General features: G+C 44.7%; 1 protein-coding gene across 1 annotated transcript in view; it reads left to right on the forward strand.

Annotated features, from left to right (window-relative positions):
- The window catches only part of CRB2 (crumbs cell polarity complex component 2), a 197,316-nt gene that overhangs the window by 156,855 nt on the left and 17,581 nt on the right, over positions 1-22,880 (forward strand). The window contains exons 7-8 of the mRNA XM_073590693.1: positions 19,476-20,405; positions 21,023-21,573. Of these exons, the coding sequence (XP_073446794.1) occupies positions 19,476-20,405; positions 21,023-21,573 (1,481 nt within the window). The remainder of the gene's footprint in view (positions 1-19,475; positions 20,406-21,022; positions 21,574-22,880) is intronic.

The raw sequence follows: 22,880 nt of genomic DNA on the forward strand, positions 1-22,880 counted from the left end.
GGGACACTGAGAAGCTTTCGATCAGGCAGGGTAGGTGGAGATTCAGCAGCTGCAGAGAGGAGGGACACTGAGAAGCTTTTGATCAGGTTGAGTGGGTGGAGATTCAGCAGCTGCAGGGAGAGGGGACACTGATAAGCTTTCGATCAGGCAGGGTAGGTGGAGATTCAGCAGCTGCAGAGAGGAGGGACACTGAGAAGCTTTTGATCAGGTTGAGTGGGTGGAGATTCAGCAGCTGCAGGCCCGAAGGACACTGAGGAGCTGTCACAGTCTGGGTGGAGATTCAGCAGCTGCAGGGAGCAGGGACACTGAGACGCTTTCGATCAGGTTGAGTGTGTGGAGATTCAGCAGCTGGAGGCCCAAAGGACACTGAGGTGCTGTCACAGGCGGGGTGGGTGGAGATTCAGCAGCTGCAGGGAGGAGCGACACTGAGAAGCTTTCATCAGGTTGGCTGAGTGAAGATTCAGCAGCTGCAGGCAGGATGGACACTGAGGAGCTATCATAGGCTGGGTGGGTGGAGATTCAGCAGCTGCCGGAACGAGGGACACTGAGAAGCTTTTGATTAGGCAGGGTAGATGGAGATTCAGCAGCTGCAGGGAGGAGGGACACTGAGGAGATAGGTGAGTAGAGACAGAGTTGAAATTTCAAAAGGATTATACAGCCATTTTGATTTTGAATATTACAGTAAATACATCAGGTCTACTATCTATATAATATAGTATACATTTAGTATTGTGAAATCTGGCAACAGATCTGCTGCTATAAATAAATGGTTGCGTATTCAGTATATTCAGTAATTATTAAAAAGGATGGTGAGTGCATCCTAAAACCCCCACCTTGGGTACCAAAACAATTGTCCCACTCTTGATTAATGAACACAAGTGTATATAGTTTTTCTTTTACTCAATATGTCGATAACCTTTTATGTTGGAGTGAGCAGGTTCCTCCCATTTGTTTCCCTGTGAAGCTGGGTACTGTCAGCGGACAGATCAGACAGGCATCCCATGAGTCAGCAATGACAGGAGCCAGCTGGTAGTTTGCACCAGGAGCGGATTAGATGTGTAGCTCTGTGGCTGGATACAAATCCAATCCTTTTTGCCTGACTGGTATGAGGGGGAGAGGCTGGTGCTCCCTCCATGCTGCACCCATCTCTGCCTCTCTTCTGCTTCTCACTCTCCCCAATGCCTGTGATCACACCATGAGAAGGAGAACTGCAGCAGCCATCTGGAGTGGGCTCTGTCTTCTTGCAGGTAATGGAGACTTTAGCCTGGAGGTACAGACCACAGGCGTCATAAGGGCTCTGATCAAAGGAGAACTAGAGGTCAAGGCAAAACTAGTGGAAAAAGTCTACTTGTAGCTCCTTCATAGTGTTAGGATCATGTGGGCAACTTGGTAAATCTGAAACGCGTCAACTGTAAAAATGTATTATATTTGCTTTGTATGGCCTAGAAATGTTGACAACTTACTGTAGATTAAGTACTTTCTAAACTTGTGCAATTGGAGAGAAAAGTTGAACTTGATGGACCTAGAACCTATGTAATATATCTACAAGCTGAAAAATCTAATCGATGGGGTCAGCGGAGCCCGCCAATCCGCAGATCTGCAGTGTAGTATTAGATTTATGGGGGATTATGTGGACTTTTCTAAGAATTATAATTGTGTTACGTACAATATTACTTAGTATTCAAACTGGACAGATTTGTGGTGAAAACCCCCCGCTGCTGTGCAAATCATGATCCAACAGTAAAGATGAAAGTGATGGTTTATTTTCTTTCTCTACACGTTTCAAAGTCACAAGGACTTCTTCAGGAGGTGATACCATTAATGATTAATGAGAAAACGAAAATATTTAGCAAAATGTGCAGAAATATTCAGCATTTCGATTTTTTTCCGATCCAGATATTCAGTGATTGCATGTTCATCTTCCAACCAGACCTGAGCAGTAATTATGGTCTAATTAGACTTTGCACGCTAATGAATTACCGCAGATACAGATTGATGATGACAATTTGGCTGAACCAATTATGGATCAGTGAAAAGCTTAAATTGATTTTCTCTACCATACGCTTTTCCAAGGGTCAGTAACCTGCGGCACACCAGCTGTTGTGAAACTACTACTACCAGGATGCCCTGGCAACCTGCAGCAGGAGTACTGTGTATACATTGTATCTACATGGTAAAGGGAGCATCACAATAGTACACATCTGAATCAGGAATTTACCCCGTCTCCATCATTACACCATCCACATAATGCACCAATAAATCCAATATTTCAGGGAACAGCACGATTGTATAGAAAAGTCATCATAAAAGTGTATCGAATAGACAATTCTGACTAAATGATACACATTGTAAGTAATATTGTACTATAAGATGCTGGAGAGATAAAAGCGCAAATAGGGTCTTATCCGGTGGGGAAGACGAGATATAAAATCAGATTGCACTCACCTTCTTTTCAAAGTATTGGGGTGTGTAATAGCTCATCAGAGCCGACAGCTGCAGCAGGACCACTGGTCAGGCAAACGACCAAACAATAGTTATTTAAACCTCCTGGAAATACAAGCAAAGTGGGGAAAACAATGCAACTTGATCTTTTTTTTTTCCTTTACACTTTTTGTTTTATATTTCGGTCTAAAAACCTCTAATTGTGAATGTAGGGAGGATGAGAGTTGTCATATTTAATGGGACTTTTATTTCCTTGGAGCCAGCGCTGCCTGGTACTGCCCTATGTATTGTGCTTGTCTTCAGTAATGGACGGCTTGTGTCAGTTCTGGGAAGAATTCGCCGCATTCCTGTGTGCGATCACTCCTGATGAACATGAAAAGGAAATTCTGGGGGAGGTAAAGCAGAAGAAATGAGCTTCAGGGATGAGGGGCATCTCCTTGGTGCAGGGTGTCACTAGAAGCTCAGGTTTTTCGCTCCCACAGAAAAATCCACGTAGAAAAAACTCTTCAAAAAAAGTTTTATTTTGTTTTGTTAATTTTTTTGTGTATGCTCCTATTGGGAAAACTCTGCAGATTTCACCACTGAATCAAGCAGAAATGCCTAAAGAATTGGCATGTTACCACACGGAAAAAACACAGCACCATCTAGAGTCGATTTCTCATTCAATTAGGTTATGTTCACACTGAGGTTTTTCATGTGGATTTTAAAGCAGCTTTTTTTTTATAAGACTTTTGAAGCAGATCTATATGAACATACCCTTAGATATGTGCACAGGGAGTTTCTGCTCCAAAAACTCAGCAAAACGACTCAAAGTTTTTCCAGGAGGACTTGGAAAGTTCCAAAAATTCCTCAAAAAACTAAGTGTGCACGTACCCTAATTCTACTCAGGTGTCAGTAACCTGCAACTCTATGGGTGTTGAAAACTTACAACTCCCAACATGGTCTCAGATGCTGGTAGTGTAGTCTCACAACAGCTGCAATGCTTCAGTTTTCTGACCCATGTTGCACCAAGAGTGTGCCAATTCCAAAATGAGTAAAAATAAATACTCATACTTTGCAAATGTGAAACCATCCCTCCATTCAAACAGGGGGCTCCAGAGCTCTGTTCTTTAAGATTAACGGGGTTTCAGAGGTCAGATTCTCAGTGATCAGGAACTTATCAGGTATCCTGTGGAGAGGCATAGCTCCCAACCATCCCGATTCTTGCGGGACAGTCCCGTTTTTTACCCCCCCTGTGTCCCACCCGGGACGCTATTTTTCCCGCCTTGCACTGAGCCACCACGCACCCCCCATGCACCGACCCCATCCTCGCCGTCCCAGAGAGATCCACCACAGCCTGAAATGATGTGGCTGGGCTGTGTGTTCTGTGCGCACAGCACCTGTGATGAGGTCACAGGATGGGAGGAGTCAGGGGTCACATGATCAGGAGCCTCCTTGTCTGTCTGCAGGACTCTGCTGTGCTGGTTGTCATGGTGCTGGATGGGGTAAGTTTCTGTGTGGGGTCAGGAGGGGTTTACAGTGTGGATGTAGCAGAGATGTGTGTGTTCGAAGTGTACGGAGCGGAGCCGTGCGTGTACGAGGTGTACAGAGCAGAGCCGTGCATGTACGAGGTGTACAGAGCAGAGTCGCGCGTGTACGAGGTGTACGGAGCGGAGTCGCGCGTGTACGAGGTGTACGGAGCGGAGTCGCGCATGTACGAGGTGTACAGAGTGGAGCCGCGTGTGTATGAGGTGTACAACGCGCGGTGTGCGGAGTGGAGCCGCGCGTGTACGAGGTGTACGGAGCAGAGCTGCGCGTGTATGAGGTATACGGAGCAGAGCCACATGTGTACGAGGTGTGTGGAGCGGAGCCACGTGTGTATGAGGTGTGCGGAGCAGAGTCGTGTGTATGAAGTGTACAGAGCAAAGCCACGTGTGTACGGAGCGGAGCCATGTGTGTACGAGGTGTACGGAGCAGAGCCGTGTGTGTGCAAGGTGTATGGAGCGGAGCCGCGTCTGAACGAGATGTATGGAGTGGAGCTGCGTGTGTATGAGGTGTACAGAGCGGAGCCGTGCGTGTATGAGGTGTACAGAGCCACGTTCGTATGAGGTGTACAGAGTGGAGCCATGTGTGTACAAGGTGTATGGAGTGGAGTCGCGTGTGTACAGAGCGGACCCGTGCGTGTATGAGGTGTACGGAGCCACGTGTGTACAAGGTGTATGGAGTGGAGCTGACTGTGTACGAGGTGTGCGAAGCCACGTGTGTACGAGGTGTACGGAGCGGAGCCACGTGTGTGTGTGAGGTGTGCAGAGCTGAGCCGCGCGTGTACGGAGCCACGTGTGTATGAGGTGTACAGAGCGGAGCCGCGCGTGTATGAGGTGTTCGGAGCCACGTGGGTATGAGGTGTATGGAGCGGAGCTTCGAGTGTACGAAGTGTATGGAGCCACGTGTTTATGAGGTGTACAGAGCGAAGCCACGTGTGTACGGGGCATATGGTGCAGAGCCGCATGTGTACAGGGCGTACGGAGCGGAGTCGCATGTGTACGGAGTGGAGCCGTGCATGTACGGAGCGGAGCCACACTGTTTATGAGGTGTACAGAGCAGAGCCGCGCGTGTATGAGGTGTATGGAGCCACGTGTGTATGAGGGGTATGGAGCGGAGCCGCGTGTGTACGGGGCGTACGGAGCGGAGTTGCATGTGTACGGAGCGGATCCGCGCTTGTACGAGGTGTACAGAGCAGAGTCGCGTGTGTACGGAGCGGAGCCGCGCGTGTACGAGGTGTACGGAGCGGAGATGTGTGTGTACTTGGTGTACAGAGCGGAGCCGCGTGTGTATGGGGTATGCGGAGCGGAGCCGTGTGTATACGGAGTGGGGCCAAATATGTACGGGATGTAAGGAGTGGAGCCAAGTGTGTATGAGGCATACAAATTGGGCTTTTCCCAAGGACACAGGAGTACACGGCAGAGCCCCGAGGAGCACTTTAAAACTCGCACATGATGGTCCACCAGAAGTGATGTGCTGGAAGCTGACCGGAAATGAGGTAATTTCATGAGGAGATTGTGATGGAACCAGGAATGCTTCAGATCCATCACCATGTCCTCCTCCGACAGCAGGATCACCTTGGAATCAGGGATACCGGCCATGTGAGCGGATCATGATATTGTCACGATCCATTTTTGGATCTGTGACAAAGTCTGGATTCTCTTATATAAGCTTTTTTCCTTTCAGGTCATCAGGGGTTAATATCAGTTTTTGCCCCCGGTGGCTGCTGGTGTTACTGCTTGTTTAATTATTCATTTGGAGACCAACCAAGGTGGACTCAGGAGCAGGCTGTGTTGCAGTGGAGCTCCAGCTATCCCCTTGTTCTGGTGCCTTACTCTGCTGCTCGGAGCATTAGCAGCAGAGAGAAGCTAAGTCTTGTTTTTTAGTTTATTTTACCCTTAGGTGACTGTCGTATCTTTCCTTGTTTGTTATTTGGTGCAGTACACGTTTTCCCTGTCTCACCTCCTGGGGAGGGGGTCGGGGGTTTAGCTCAGGGCTAAACAGGAGATAGGGACAGGTCGAGGACTGGGGCCTCACTACCATCAAGTGTACCCCCAAGTTAAGGAAAGTCAGGGTACCCCCTTAGCCTGAGGGGCAGTTCAGGGGCCCTGGTTCCACGTCTCCTGTTTTCCCCCTACTGCCCCGTGACAGATATGTCCAGCACCGGGAGGCTCAGGTGGGCATTACAATGGGAGCCGGGCTGCTATAGTATCTTTACAGAATCTTTCTTTCTCTCTGTTTCTTTCTTTCTCTGTTCTTTCTTTCTCTCTGTTTCTTTCTCATTCCCTGTTCTGTCTTTCCCTCTCTTTCTTTCTCTCTCTCTGTTCTTTCTTTCTCTCTCTAATCTTTCTTTTTTCTTTCTATCTCTGTTCTTTTTTTTCTTTCCTTTCTTTCTCTCTGTTCTTTCCTTCTTTCTTTACTTACTTTCTCTGTTCTTTCTCTCCCCTTTCTTTCTCTCTCTGTTCTTTCTTTCTTTTCTGTCTTTCTTTCTCTTTCTTTCCCCTCTTTCTATCTTTCTCTATCTGTTCTTTTTCTCTCTTTTTTCTTTATTTCTCTTTCTTTTGCCTCTTTCTTTCTCTCTGTTCTTTTTTTCTGTCCCTCTTTCTCTCTCTGTTCTTTCTCTTTCTATGTTCTTTCTATTTTTTCCCCCCTCTTTCTTTCTTTCTTTCTCTGTTCTTTCTTTCCCTCTCTTTCTTTCTCTGTTCTTTCTTTACTTGTTTTCTTTCTCTTTCTCTGTTCTTTCTTGCTTTCCCCTTTTTCTTTCGCTCTCCCTCTGTTCTTTTTTATGTCCCCTCTTTCTTTCTCTCTCTGTTCTTTCTTTCCCCTCTTTCTTTCTCTATATCTCTCTGCTCTTTCTTTCTACTCTTTCTTTATCTTTTCTCTTTCTTTCTCTCTCTCTATTCTTTCTTTCTTTCCCCTCTTTCTTTCTTTCGCTCTCCCGCTGTTCTTTTTTTCTGACCCTTCTTTCTTTCTCTTTCTGTTCTTTCTTTCCCCTCTTTCTCTCTCTGTTCTTTCTTTTTTCTTTCCCCTCTTTCTTTCTGTTCCTTCTTTCCCTGTCTTTCTTTCTCTCTGTTCTTTCTTTCTCTCTCTAATCTTTCTTTTTTCTTTCTCTCTCTGTTCTCTTTTTTTCTGTCCCCCTTTCTTTCTCTCTGTTCTTTCTTTCCCCTCTTTCTTTTTCTGTCTGTTCTTTTTTTCTTTCCCCTCTTTCTTTCTCTCTGTTCTTTCTTTCCTCTTTTTTGTCTCTCTCTGCTCTTTCTTTCGCTCTCTGTTCTTTCTTTCCCCTCCTTTCTCTTTCTGTTCTTTCTTTCTCTCTCTGTTTTCGTTCTATCTGTTCTTTTTTTACCCTCTTTCTTTCCCCTCTTTCTTTCTCTCTGTTCTTTTTTCTGTCCCCTCTCTTTCTCTCTGTGTTCTCTTTCTTTCTTTTTCTCTGTTATCTCTTTATTTTCCCTCTTTATTTTTCTCTGTTCTTTCTTTCCCCTTTCTTTCTGTTCCCCTCTTTCCTTCTCTCTCTGTTCTTCTTTCTCTTTCTTTTCTTTCTCTCTCGCACTCCTTTCTTTCTCTCTTTCTGTTTTCTCTTTTCTCTCTCATTGATTTCTTTCTTTCTTTTCCTTAGTACCAGTCAGTGTAATCAGCAGTGCTAAATGGGTGTGGTTGGGACATGGGTGTGCAATTTTTATCTTCCAGCAAGAACTGTGCAATAATATATATATAAATAAGACCAAAAAATGTCTTTTGAAAGAATATTTTATTCAGAAATTTCATGGTATAAGTTTGTTTTTCTATACATGTTGTTGGATGTGGCATTGTTTGTGTGGTTTCATGGTGGCTCTCTTGAAAGGATGTTCTCCTTGTAAGGCATTTCTCCTTTTTTTCCCCCGTTTTTGGAGGTTCTTGTCCCTTTCTTTTTAAATTTTCTTTTAATATTTTTTTTCCATTGATTACTGTTAATAAAGAAATGAATATATATTACTCATTTTATAATGCAAGTATAATAATAATTTTATAACAGAAATTTATATATATTTTGTCTATTAAGTGTATATCATGTGTTCAAGCAATGAACTTTGACATCCTTTTGAATCAGGTGATCTGTTAGACGCCGAGCACCTGAATGACAAGTGTACTGTTTTTTCTATTTAAGAACCTTTTCATAATACTTGCATGTGGTTTTTTCCTGAGGAAGGAGTTTTGTGAAACTTCGAAACGCGTCGAATAAAGACCACTGTAATAATAATTGTTCATAGTGATTTGCAGCGCTAATTTTTGGCCTATCAGCTGTGGCCACAGCCATCAGGAGCCATCAGGGGCTTATCTACAGCATTCTGATGTGTGTCGCAGTCTGGTCCAGCGCCTCACATCTTCATACGATGACATCTCAGTCCTACTTGCTTCTCCCTCGGCTCCTGTGCATGCGTACTTTCTCTGCCCTGTTGAGGGCAGAGTAAAGTACTGCAGTGCGCAGGCGCCAGCAAAGGTCAGAGAGCTCCGGCGCCTGCGCACCGTAGTACTCTGCTCTGCCCTCAATAGGGCAGAGAAAGTATGCCCGCGCAGGAGCCAAGGGGGAAGCAAGTAAGACTGGGATGTCATCGTATGAAGATCGGACGGCGACACCCATTGGACCGGACCAAACGCCGGGGTGAGTATAAACTCACTCTTTTTTCTTATCTTTCAGGTTACATCGAGGGATTATCTACAGCATTATAGAATACTGTAGATAAGCCCCTGATGGCGGTGGCCGCAGCTGATAGTCCAAAAATGGGGTGACAGATCCCCTTCCGCAGCCAATGTTGGATAATCCACAGCCATAGAGGCTCTGGGTCTCCCGACCTGAGCTATTTCTCATATCCATATCTGAAGGAGTTGGCTCAGGTTAGAAATTCCAGCGGTTGGGCCAGGTTTCCAATACGAGAAGGGTCTGTGTTTTACGGATGTATGAAATTGGCTTTTGAGTAGATTCACACATGGCAGATTATTTGCAGAACCTTCTGTTCCATGTAGATAAATATGGTTTGCAAAATACCAAACATCTAAGGATAAGTTCACACTGGGCATTTTTGCTTCATTTTTTGAATGCTTTTTTTCTGCTAATTTTCAGCTGCATTTGACAGTACCAGCCATGTCTATGAGATTTCAGAAATCTCATGCACACACATTTGTTTTGTTTTGCTTTTTCATCAGTATTTTGTGCTTTGTTTTTTTTTTACATAGAGCATTTCACTTCTTTCAGAGTTTTTTCACCCAATGAATTGAATGGAAAAAATGCATGAAAAAAAGCACCAAAAATGCAGCAAAACCAACATTTTTGTTGCAGCTTCTTTCCTGCCAAGCACTCTGCCAAGGTTTTGCTGCAGAAAAAAAACTCAACAAAAAACACCCAGTGGGAACTTAGCCTAAATGGGGCTGTGTCTGTAACCTGTGCATGGAATAAATAATTTTCCACATCCACAGAGATAGTAGTTAGACTGTTTTTGATGGCATTCCAAAACATAAGTTCAGACGTGGCAGCGGATACTGCACTGTAAGTCCATAGCCATTTCTTTCAAACCTCTGTCCTCATCTAGTAGAAAAATATGTGCGAAAATCAGATCTTTCTTGTGTTCAAAAAGCTGTGGATTTTACCTTTTGCAAAACCTGGTAAAATCCACTCCAACTGTGCAATAAAATCTACAGGAGTGGATTCACTTCCACAATCTGCAATAGCTGACTAGTGGGCATTTTCCAAGGCAATTTCTTCTCCTGAAACCTCCTCTAAATATTAGGAGAAAGATATCTTTGCTTGTACATAGATGGTACAAAGCAATTCATAAAAACAGAAAGAAACCCCAGATGACTTTTCCTTTTTTCAGGTATTGGCCATAAAGTGTTGAGATATTCAGGTGATGTAGAAATATTGTATCAGGGCAAATAGTTGGTGATGGTTGTAGCCACCACACTGTCTCATCTGCTACATCTAAGGCCTCCTTCATACATCCTGGTGATTGCTGTACAGGAGAAACCGTTGCTGGTGAGATCCGTGGTTCGCATCGGTGTGCCATCCGTATGTATGTATGTGACATCCGTGTGTCTGTTTTCTGTCCGTGTGTCACATCCGTGTGTCACGTACTGGCGCCTGGGAAGAAGCGGTAAACCGTAATTTGTGCTGATCCCAGTTGCCAGGTGCTTAAGGCAGCTCTCATCATTGTCGTTTCTTCTCCCTGAGATCAGCGTGACCAGACGATAATGATGGGAGTTATATTCAGCATCCGCTGTGTCCCTCCTGTGTAAAATAAAGAAATAAATTTAGAGCAGTGTGTGACGAACAGCCCACCGCCGTTCGTCTACTTACGGGCGACACTAACGGGGGTCCCGCTGCCACCAAAACGTGACGGACAGCGGACCCTGTGTCACCACTATGTCACAGTCCCACCACTGACACGGGTGTATCAGCGGACGGAGGGACGAGACACAATGCCGGCACACGGCTATCACAGGCGCAGTGGGGCTTATCTTAGTTATCCCAACACTGGCACCATGTGACCAAAAATATCCAGCAAGCTAATCTCGCTCTACAATTTGCCGCAGGGGGGTTTAATTTGGATGCCCCACCACTGCTATCAATCTTCCAAGTACTGCGGGGATTTATGTATATCCCACTTTCTCAGTTCCACTTTGGAACTTGCAGCTCTCCGGCGCCCCCCTGACCCTCAGGTCAGTCAGGGAACTGCACCTAGGATAATTGGTCGCCGGACGGGCTGCCTGTTGTGAACCGGCAATTAGGCTTCTGCAGTAAGGGAATTATGAATGCTGGAGCCGCAGACCCTTATTCAGCTATATAAGACCCTTCTAGACTGCCAGCAAGCCGCAATAGCCGTACACAACGCGCTGCCACCAGTCACGGTTACTTAATTCACAGTGTTAAATTAAGAAGGTCCATGGCAAACCCCTTGAATTAGTAGCGATTATCTATCAAAGGCGTATAGTTCGAGTCTTAGAGCATAGAGACAGATCTAAATAATTATTTTATTTATTTTCCGAAAGAGGACAGTGATTACAGATAAAAGTTGCTATAAAATTGAGACATAAAATATGTACAGTACAGGTATAAAATAAAAGTGGAGAAAACAAAGAGAGTACACTCACAGTTCCATATTGTTCCTTAGGCAGACCATGCGGCTAAGGTGGGTGGAGGCGGAGCTGCACTTCTCCGCTCATCTGGGTCTTTCGAGCACGATGACTTGAGCTGTTCTTCCCTGGTTTTGTCCAGGAAATGCTTTATAGACTTGCTATGTGACATCACGGAGAGATGCATGCTGGGTTAATCCCACCTCTCCCTTTTGGATTTAGAATTACACTAGAAAACTTATACTAATCATAACTCCGTGGGGGCAGCCCGCACAGACACATATAGGGCATCATTGGTTGTGATTTGTTGAGTACAATAATTCAAGACCAAATATGCAGTAGTTCTGATACACCGTTTAGCTGGAACACATATCTCAGGTTCTGAAAGGATTAGGCTTCGCAAGAACCACGGCAGCGACGCTGTGACCGCCCGGATTACAAAAATGTTATTTTCATATCTCCAGGGTATTTGGTTCTTATGGTATAGTCTCTCATAGTTTTATTCGTTTCAAACAAAGAAGTTTTTCCCGCTCTGAAGAGGAGCCAAATGGTGATAGCAGGAAGTATCCTATTGCTAGCTGGAGAGGTGATAACACTTGGGGGAGGGTAGGCACTGCTATAGCTTCAGTGTGCCATGTAACTCAGAAGGGAAGGGGAGATTTCTACCACATTCCAACAGAAAACATCATATTTTGTGGACAAAACCCCATACCTCACAGACATTGTACATCACACAGTGGCATGGGCTCCTGCATAATTTTCATAAAAACAGCACTGTAGATGTTGGATAAAGAATGATCTTCTTTAAAACGCAAATGTTTGGACTGCCATTGTCTTTACTAATTTTAAGATTCAAGACATAGTATGCCTTAGGTAGCATTCTCACATGCATGTGTCAATGTCCAAGCACGGACAGTGATGGACGGATCGGCTGTGTGTCTCCTGACCCAAATACAGCTGCCTCATATACCTCTGATTTCAGGACAGGAGTCCCGCGGCCGGTCTGTTCTCTGACCGCGACACACAGATACCTTAGATTCAGTAGTAAGGAGGAGGGTTGCTATTAATGGGGGTACAGCTGGTTACTATTTTAGGAAGGAGATAGATGTTAGAAAAGAAAATAATGGCTGCTTTTTTTTTCTACTAGACTTTGTACGGGTCAAATGTTGTTTTAGAACCAGAGTTAAACGTGGTAACCCTTCTAGGTCTCCAATATAGTGAAGAAAGTTTTTGCAAGGAACATTTTATACTAGTCCAATCAATTAAATGAAGTCAACTACATTTAAAACAAATGACATGAAGGTTGCTGTACACATTGGATGATCATCAGCTCTATCCCCCCAGTTTTAGAGAGACCAGCCAACCATCTTGTGTGTTTAGGGGACAGTTGGAACACCTCCATTGTAGTTGAACTTCGGCAACTTAACCCTTTCTGTTCAAGGACTTAAGCTTCCAGTAAATGGTGCCTGGCACCGACTCCTTTCCCACGTACCACCTCTGCCCTTTGGAAGGAAACCTGTATTTTCAATTACGTGATTGTCTACATGGGTTTCCAATTTCAGCTCAAGTAGAGATGAGTGAACGCAAACTTCAAAGTTTGGGGTTCTTAGGCTAGTTTCACACTAGCGTATGGTAGAGCTGCAGAGGGATGCGGACTTCCTCCGTGAAGCTCCGCCCACTGCAGCACCTCCTCCATTCAGCTCCGCCTACGTCAGCATGCGGCTTGCGTACCCTATCTTTAGCATTGGGTACGCAGGCCATGCCAATGTATGCGGATGCGCCGAGTGCAACGTTTTGCGTTTTGTTGCAGTCGCCGCAGTCAAAACGATGCATGCAGAGGCATCTGCATAAATCGGCATGGCCTGCGTACCCAATGCTAAAGATAGGGTACGCATGCTGACATAGGCGGAGCTGAATGGAGAAGGTGTGGCAGTGGGCAGAGCTTCATGGAAGAAGTCCGCATCCCTCCGCAGCTCTGCCATACACTAGTGTGAAACCAGCCTTACCAGACAGTTCGTGTCTGATGCTAAATGCCGAACATGGACTTCTACTGGCAGTCCATTGTAATGTTCGGAGTTCCGGGGGATGTGTCCGAGAGGGGAGAGAGATTTTCCAGCTCAAAAGTTCAGGTCCTCACTTTTTTCATTGGAATTCAGGTACAGTTACCTGCTACCTGGACCAAACTTTGGAATAAAGTTTGAGTCGTATACCAGAACCCGAACTTCCATGGGTCCACTCATCCCTAATCCAAAGCTCTAAAGGCATACCAATGTAGGAAGAAAGGATTTTATTTTGTGAGCTCCATTAGAGACAGACGTGTGATGACAATCTCTGTACAGACCTGCAGTTTATGTTGGCACTATATAAGAAACCTGGAAATAGTTTGGGCCATTTTCCTTTTTTTTCTTTACAGCGGAATAATGGTGGCTTTGTTTATACATGTGACTAAATTCTTCTTGTTTGTAGTTTAGTACAATATAACCAGCTATGTACAAACTTTGGATGATTTGGGTTACAGAGCTCTTTAGACTAGTGACTACATGTGTCTTAAGCCTGACTTTGAGGTCTGCGTCTGATTTTCCCTGAGCTCCTGTTCTTACTATATTACAGAAAACTTAGAATTTCATTAAAGTTGGATTAAGTTTTGCTTGAAAATATTTTCTGCATGCCAGCGTAGATCAGAGTGAGGCATACTGCCCTTCATCAGAATTATGATGTCCCTACAGATCCTAAATACATATAACCTGCATATTTACAGGTTACTGAGGATCACATTTGTCTTTCTGGCTCGCCGGTCAGTACAAACCTTGATACATGTGCCACATGTCATGTTTATCAGATTATTAGGGTAATCTGTACAAAGCTGAAACAGTGTGGGCTAGAATGGATGACAAAATGTGAGCCGGGGAAAATGAAGCAAGATGTAATTATTATTATTATGCATTTATATAGCGCCATTTATTCCATGGCGCTTTACATGTGAAAAGGGGAAATTTAGACAAGTATAGTAAACATGTGTAAGACAAGGGACACACAAGTACATAAGGAGAGGGGACCCTGCCCGCGAGGGCTCACAGTCTACAGGGATGGGTGAGGATACAGTAGGAGAGGGTAGAGCAGGTCGTGCTGTGGTTCAGTAGACCGAGGATCATTGCAGGCTGTAGGCTTGCCGGAACAGGTGAGTCTTCAGGTTCTTCTTGAAGGTTTCCGTTGATGGTGAGAGTCTGATGTGTTGCGGCAGGGAGTTCCAGAGTATGGGGGAAGCGCGGGAGAAGTCTTGTATGCGGTTGTGGGAAGAAGAGATAAGGGGGAGTAGAGAAGGAGATCTTGAGATGATCGAAGGTTGTGTGCGGGTAGGTACCTAGAGACCATGTCACAGATGTATGGAGGAGACAGGTTGTGGATGGCTTTGTATGTCATGGTTAGGGTTTTGAATTGGAGCCTCTGGGCGATAGGAAGACAATGAAGGGCCTGGCATAGGGGGGAGGCTGGGGAATAGCAGGGAGACAGGTGGATTAGTTGGGCAGCAGAGTGCAGGATGGACTGGAGTGGAGCCAGGGTGCTAGAGGGGAGGCCAGAGAGTAGGAGGTTGCAGTAGTCAAGGCGGGAGATAAGAGCATGCACTAGTGTTTTTGTGGTTGAGGAATGAGCGGATCCGGGAAATATTTTTGAGTTTGAGGCGGCAGGAGGAGGCGAGGGCTTGGATATGTGGTTTGAAAGAGAGCGCAGAGTCGAGGATCACCCCAAGGCACCGAGCGTATGGGACTGGGGAAAGAGAGCAGCCATTGACATTGATGGATAGGTCTGGTGGAGGGGTTGAGTGAGATGGGGGAAATATGATGAACTCTGTTTTGTCCATGTTCAGTTTGAGAAAGCGAGCAGAGAAGGCTGAGATAGCAGACAGACATTGTGGGATTTCATTCAGTAAGGAGGCGAGGTTGGGTCCAGATAGGTAGATCTGCGCGTCATCGGCATAGGTGATACTGCCAACCGTGGGATTCTATGAGCTGTCCCAAGCCGAAGGTATAGATGGAGAATAGTAGGGGTAATTAGCTGATGGTACGTCTAACACTTGGGTTGGTTGGTTATAGAAGGTTCTCCAACTTTATTTTTTTAAGGATTTCTGAAATAAAATGTTGGTGTATCAGACCAGAGTTCTTGTAATATGGAGCAGCAGTGCAGATGATCAGATGATCGATCACTGCTCCATTCAGACGGGGGTCTTCAGAGCTCTGGTTCTCAGGATAGGTGGAGGTTGCAGCTATGGGAAGTTATGTCACCTGTAACATTATAAATAGGAACTCTGCATATAGTGTAAGTATACAGGGAATACAGTGATCACCGGTGACATTATACACAAGAGCTCTGTATATAGTGTACAGATAGCACAGGGATCAACAGTGACATTACACACAGGAGCTCTGTATATAGTGTGACCAGAGGGTCCACATTCGGGTACCTTTTCTGTCCTCTTTCGTACTAGCAACAGCCGTAACAGCATGTCAACGCGTTGCCCACAGTGTGCGTCCTCCATCATTGGGTGAGAAAAGGCGCTGAAAGCATCTGGTGCGCTGATCGGCGACCTCATGGCCGACCTCACGCTAGGGTCGGGTTTCGATCGGCGAAACCCGACTTTGGCGAAAGTCGGCGATCTTTGAATCTAAAGGACCTGTTTCGCTCAAGTCTAGTCAGGGGTCACATGATCAGGGGCCTCAGACAGAGGCTCCTGATCATGTGACCCCTGACTCCCCCCTCCTGTGACCTCATCACAGGTCCTGTGCGCACAGAGAATCCCAGCGATGTCACTGCGATTGCTGGGATTCATCAGTGAGGGGCTGCGGTGGCAGGTGGGTCTCTGTGACGACGAGGATGGGGTCAGCGCATGGGGGGGGCGTGGCGGCTCAGTGCAGTGCCGGAAAAATAGCGTCCCCGGTAGCACACGGGTGGGGAGGTCAAAAACGGGACTGTCCCACGAGAATCGGGATGGTTGGGTGGTATGGGTAGTACAGTGATCACCGGTGACATTATACACAGGAGCTCTGTATACAGTGTCAGTGTACAGGTAATACAATGATCACCAGTGACATTATACACAGATGCTCTGTATATAGTGTGTAGTGTACAGATAATACAGTGATCACCAATGACATACGCAGGAACTCAGTATATAGTGTACAGATAATAGAGATCACCAGTGACATTATACACAAGAACTCTGTATATAGTGTACAAGTAACAATGATCACCAATGACATACACAGGAGCTTTGTAGATAGTGTACAGGTAATACAGTGATCACCTGTGACATTATACACAGGAGCTCTGTATATAGTGTCAGTGTCTAGGTAATATAGTGACCAACAATGATATTATACACAGGAGCTCTGTATATAGTATACAAGTAATATAGTGATAACCAATGACCTTATACACATGAGCTCTGTATATAGTGTATAGTATACAGGTAAGGCTGGAGTCAGACTACCATATAACAAGGCCAAGTGTTATGCGATAAAATATCAGATAGCACTCTGCCAAATGATATTCTGTGGGGCAGCTCAGCTGGGATGGATGGACTATTGAGTTTTGGAGATTGATTGTTCGATGGAGGGGTATCCATGAGCTACGGTCATGATATCCATCGTCCAGAGGAACATAAGCTGTGACTGCACACTATACCGGCTGGAGATACCAAAAGCTGTGGGCCAACCAATAGTTTGGAGACAGTGGGTATTGCCTGGTATCGGGCCAGTGGAACTACGAACTCAGATTGAAAATTTGTGAAATGAGGACATTGTATGTTGGCCATCTACATGGATTTGCTGTACAACCTGTTGGTCACTGTATTACCTGTACACTGACATATACAGAGCTCCTGTTGGTCACTGTATTACCTGTACACTGACATTATATACAGAGCTCCTAAACATGTCACTGATGATCACTGTATTACCTGTACACTATATACAGCCATCCCATGTATAATGTCAATGTTGGTCACTGTTTTAAAACTCAATAGTCCATCCATCCCAGCTCGGATCCTCTAACGTGAAAGTCACTCCAACAACTGCCTGATTCAACCCCTGTGACTTTTTCTCCCTCCTCCTTAAACAATTTTCTTTAGGTCACAAAACAAGCATATTCCATCACATGGGGCTGTATGTGAGACCCTCTGTGGTGACGGCTCCCCTGGGTCTTCTATCTCCATCCACACAATTTGCCTAGGCTGGGAGTACAATGGGGGAGACCTTGAGATATAGAGGGGTTTGATAGGATGATTGCTTTTCATTTACCCTTAGCAGTCTACTGTCTAGCCTTAGGTTTCCATAAGATCCAGCTTGTTCATCTTCCTCGGCTTAAGGCCCCTTCACATTTACCGATGCACCAGCGATCCCGACAACGATACGACCCGGTCAGGATCGCTGGTGCATCGCTAAATTATCGCTAGTGAGCTGCCACACAGGCAGATCTCACAGCGATGTAGCAACGCAGCAGCGGTCATTACTTACCTTTCAGACGCGGCGATCCTGACGCCCTCCTGCTTGCGTCCACGCGTCGCTCGTCGGCGCCAGCAGGAGGCCCAGCAGGAAGCGCCTGACGAGAAACGGAGCCGGACATTCTCGCGCGATCAGCGATAACCAGCGGGGGAGCCAGTCGGAGGTAAGTATCACACATAGCGATATCGCTGCTGCGTCACAAAATTGGTGACGCTTTAGCGATATCGCTATGTGCAAAGGCCCCTTTACTGTCACTGAATGGAAACATAGACTCCTGAGGATGAACTGATGAGCAAGCAAATCACTAATAAAACATAGCAAGAAAAAAATCTAATAAAACACAACAATATCGACGCAACCGATGCTCCGTGCTGGAAAAAGTCTCTATCTCGTAGAGCTGTGGACTTCGCTCTATGTCAATTTGTCCTATAGTCCTTAGTAAGCAGCCATATCCTCACAGTCACTAAAATCAGACCGGAGGGGATCCAACTCCCCTCACCCACCACAGATCAGCTGTTTTAGGGTACCGTTACATTTAGCGATGCACCAGCGATCCCGACAACGATATGGATCGCTGGTGCATCGCTAAGTGGTCGCTAGTGAGCTGCCACACAGGCAGATCTCACCAGCGACATAGCAGGGGTCGTTACTTACCTGTCAGATGCGGCGATCCTGACGTCCTCCCGCCCGCGTCCACGCGTCACTCGTCGGTGCCACAGGAAGCGCCCGACGAGAAATGGTCCAGGACGTTCTCGCGCGAGCAGCAGGGGAGCCGGTCGGAGGTAAGTATCAGACATAGCGATATCGCTGCTACGTCACAAAATCGGTGACTTTACAGCGATATTGCTAGCGATATCGCTATGTGTAACGGGGGCTTTAGGCATTGCCAGATGTAAGAAGTTGTGGAGCTCATTGATCGACGCTGATTGGGTACTGCAAATTTGCTCGTGTTCAGGGGTGGTCTGACCTATAGTTGCTTATTAAAGGAAGAATTCAACTCCAAGCCTTTGCTTTGTCTGCAGTATATCCTGATTAATTAAAAGCACTAGAACATAAGGAATATGTTTCATGTGTCTTCTCCTTCTAGTTGAATGTTCCAAGAGAAGGAACCTGTAGAGCCGGAAGGTCCAAACACAAGGGAAGGGTCAGGGGTTGGATTTGTAGATGCACCTTCTAACTAGGTAACACTTTTTACATTAAAGGACTGACTGAAGCATAGAATATTGCCATAAGATGGAAACTGTGCCATCTGCTGGTGTTTACAGGGGTCTACATGGTAATTTGCGAAATGCTCATTTTTAATTCTCTACCTGAGTAAAAAGGGGCTTTGAAAAATAATATACATTTAATATATATTCACACTTCTGTAGCAGTGTTCAGCAACATCTGTTGATGTTTATGATGGGGATCCATCACATTTTCGTTGTGGTGCTCAACATTTCGTAGTGATCTGATAAAAATGCCAAAACCTGTGATGGACACTCCAACGCAGCCAGGTACATGTATATTTACCCAGGAGGGGACCTGACTGTAATGCCATAATCCATAATGATTGATCTGAGAAACCTATTACAATAGTTAATGTAATCTTGCTGCAAGTAACCAAGTCTGTGACAAATTAAAGACACGCGCAGAATATAGTGAGAAATGTAGAGATTAGTATGCCCAAGTGGAGATTACTGTATATACCCGGTGTGGAAATGGCTGTATATACCTGATGTGGAATATAGCCGTGCACTCTAAGTATCTGCATTGCCAGGTTATTTTCACCCAATGCAGCAAAGCTATGTTAACCCAATTATAGTGGCTGAATACCTCGAGAGTTCTCATCGATGGACGGGTCCATGATCCTTGTGTTGTCCATGCTTGAAGTCCATAGAGAGCACTGACTTAGTATTTGCCTGTATTTTCTAGGTGTGCTTTGCACTATAAACATTGATGACTGCGAACACAATCCATGTGAGAATGGAGCAACCTGTGAAGATGGAGTTGCAAACTATACCTGTAAATGTCCAGCACCTTGGGGAGGTAAAAACTGCTCCATAGAGCTGCTGGGGTGCATAAATCATAGCTGCCAAAATGGTGCCATGTGCATTCCCACCTATGAAGAAGAGATCCATGCTCATTCCTGCAAATGCCAACCAGGCTTTTATGGGCAGGATTGTTCCATTCGCACCACATTTTCCTTCTCATCGAGTGGGTATGTGATCTATGAACTGGAAGTGTCCAATAGCAGTAGGACAACTGAAGACACGGTCCACATGGCAGTACGGTTTAGAACAACTCTGCCAGATATGGTTCTCCTGTATCGAGGTAATGAAACAAGTTATCTAATACTTGAACTCTTTAATGGATTGCTGCAAGTCCTATACAAAAATGCCAATAGCTCTTCAGTCATGGTTATAAATAAACGTTATGTACATGACGGTGATTGGCATAAAGCAGAGGTGACTTTGAATTCAGACCTTCATCTATTGCTTCACCATGAAAATTGCACCAATGGTACTTGTTCTCACTTTCAACCTTTACTCACTGAGTATGATCCTGAGCTTCCAAAGTCATTCACAAAGGTCTACATAGGTGGTCTTACCCAGGACTCTCTACTAGACAATACACAGAGCAAACAAAATTTTACTGGATGTTTAGAAGATCTTACGATTGACTCCAGAGTTCTGCTACCACAGCGTATTGGAGATGACCAATCCTATGATATCACTCTGGGATGTAACAAAACAGATTGGTGCCAATCCAATCCGTGTCACCATGGATCAAAATGCATTGACCGATGGATCAACCATGAATGTGCCTGTGTCAGACCGTATACAGGTCCAACCTGCTTAGAAGGTATATACATGTTTACTGATTCTTCTTAACTATAAGACTTTTTCAGCTTTGTGTTGTATATTACCACTTTATTTCAAGTTATTTTATAAAAAATAGTGACTTTTTCACACTTCAGTAGCTACAGAAAGAGCCATGGCATTTGTAGTTTTGGTGATATTTTTGCTAAATTTGGTTTGTGTAGAGAACCCCCAAAATAGCCACACCAGGTACAAGATGTTAAACATGAGTCACAACTTGGGTAACAAGTATAGTTACTCATACCTGCCAACTTTTTGAAATGCTCCTTTAAGAGGACATTTTTCCCCCATAGCAATGCGCTTTTTTTCAGACCACCCATTTTGATCACTGAGCATATCAACACCATACTTTCTGGGAGCACCCAGGAGATTTGCCAACTTTTCAAGTTGTCCAGTGGTGGTCGCCACCATTTTTACCAAGGAGCCTCCCAGATGTTTTTTAAGTTACCAAATGATATAGGTTGTTGTTCTCAAATTGCAAAAGCCTTTTATCCCTTGTATCTTCCCACACTTCACACTAGTCTTGTGGACTCCCAGTCTACTTGTCTCTTTTCTAGCTGTTTTGATTGAATGTACATTTATTTCTCTCTATTTCTGCAGAATTCACACCTGGGACATTCTTCTGGGAAGATATTCCTAGTTTTGCCAACTTCACAATCACCCAGAATTTAGGCGACACTTTTAATATATCTGCATTTGTTAGGACACTTAAACCAGATGGCCTGGTGATGCAGTTCAGTAATGGTACCACCGATTACTTATCAATCTACCTAAAATCTGGACAAATTCATATTAAGCTTTTGTCAGAAACAATCTCTTTCAAGGAATATATCAGCAATGGCAAAAAGCACATGATTAATATATTCTTTATTAAGGGGCTTGTCAAACTAAATATTAACCAGTTCGAAGAAGAGTTAGAGCAGCTCCCACCAATATCCATTTCTGCAGAAGACACCGTTCTCATTGGAGGAATGCCACCAGGTGAAAACATCACGCAGTGGGGTGGATATTTCAAAGGATGTCTCCAAGATGTTCGAATAAAGGAAAAGCGTTTGGAGTTTTTCTCACTGGATAGTGAAGATGAGGGAGTTTATCCAGCTTCTTCCATCAGTAATGTAGAGATGAATTGTGTGTCTGATGACATGTGTCAGGTGAGCATACTCTATCCGAAATTAGATGTTCCTGCCACATTTATTAGCTTGTTATATATTATATGCATTTTTCAATGCCATACTCTGCTTTTTGGACATTCTTCTACAAAAATAATATTTTAAATCTCAAATATTCCAGATAGTGATTGGCAAAGATCCTTTTTTGGTGGTTCAAAATAATATACCTGTTCAAGTCGTTTTCTTCATTGCTGGTGTAATGTTTTTTACAGAGGTTTTTTTTTATTATCATTTTGCACTTTTAAAATTGTTAAAGTAAATTTTCTGAATATTTCTGTATTACCTTACACAAATCATTGCATGCGAACATGTAAAACCTAATAGATCTGTGTTCCTTCTAACTTAGAGACTCACTCACTGTCTTCTTCTAAACTGGTCTGTCCTCAACCATGGCAAATAAATATTGCTCTAGAGCACCAAATAATGTGGCATGCTTAGTGCTGCTAGTTATAGCGGTTTTCCAGTGAGCCTCTCCTCTGCATTGGTAGGTAACATGCTGCAGATACGTACACAATACCTGACGATTGTGCAGGTATGTGCTCACCTCCCGATGCCAAAGTGAGCAGCGTTGGACAACACCTTTAATGGGGTTATGGGTTATGGTAACATCCATGGGTATAAGGCAGTGAAAATGTTAATATTAAACCTTTCTCTGGCTACCAGGGATACTAAGGTCTGCATCCCTAAAATGGATTTAGGGGTGTTCTAGAGTAGATTTTGAAGTAATGTTGCATATCTGGAGTCCAGTGTGTTACTCATTCTTGTAGGCTCAAGAGTTGGCTGCAGAATGGACAGATACTTCCCTCCCCACACACAATCATGCCCCTATCTCTTGTGCCCCTCTCCCTTACAGACTGATTCTGATGCACCCTCTTCCCCACACTTCTCTCTATGGTTTCTTACGTTGCATGCAGACTATATGTGCTCCTGCCTCCCATGCCCCTCCACACACTTCTCATCCTCTTTTTAGTGACTCCATGGTACATTGTTCAACTTTTTGTATCCTCCCTACACTGAGCAAACAAGGAGTTCTGTGAGATGGAGAGTCCTGTTAAGTCGTGAACACAACATTCGGCCAGCTTGATTCTTCTTCTGGTTCTTCCGCTTAATCAGCGTTCTGCATGATCATTAATACACGCTAAAATAATGGGAGTAGGAGTCTTCAAGCTGCACAGCCACACTGCAGAACAAAAAAGTGGCCAGTGACCTCTTCCCAACCATCCAGTAGCTCATATTTCCCATTTCCCTGTCTGCAGATTCCATATAAATAGAAACTTTTAGAGGAGGGC

This window comes from Dendrobates tinctorius, unplaced genomic scaffold, assembly GCF_039654945.1.
Source record: "Dendrobates tinctorius isolate UK_male_01 unplaced genomic scaffold, ASM3965494v1 ptg000120l, whole genome shotgun sequence".
In the NCBI taxonomy this organism is placed as follows: domain Eukaryota; kingdom Metazoa; phylum Chordata; class Amphibia; order Anura; family Dendrobatidae; genus Dendrobates; species Dendrobates tinctorius.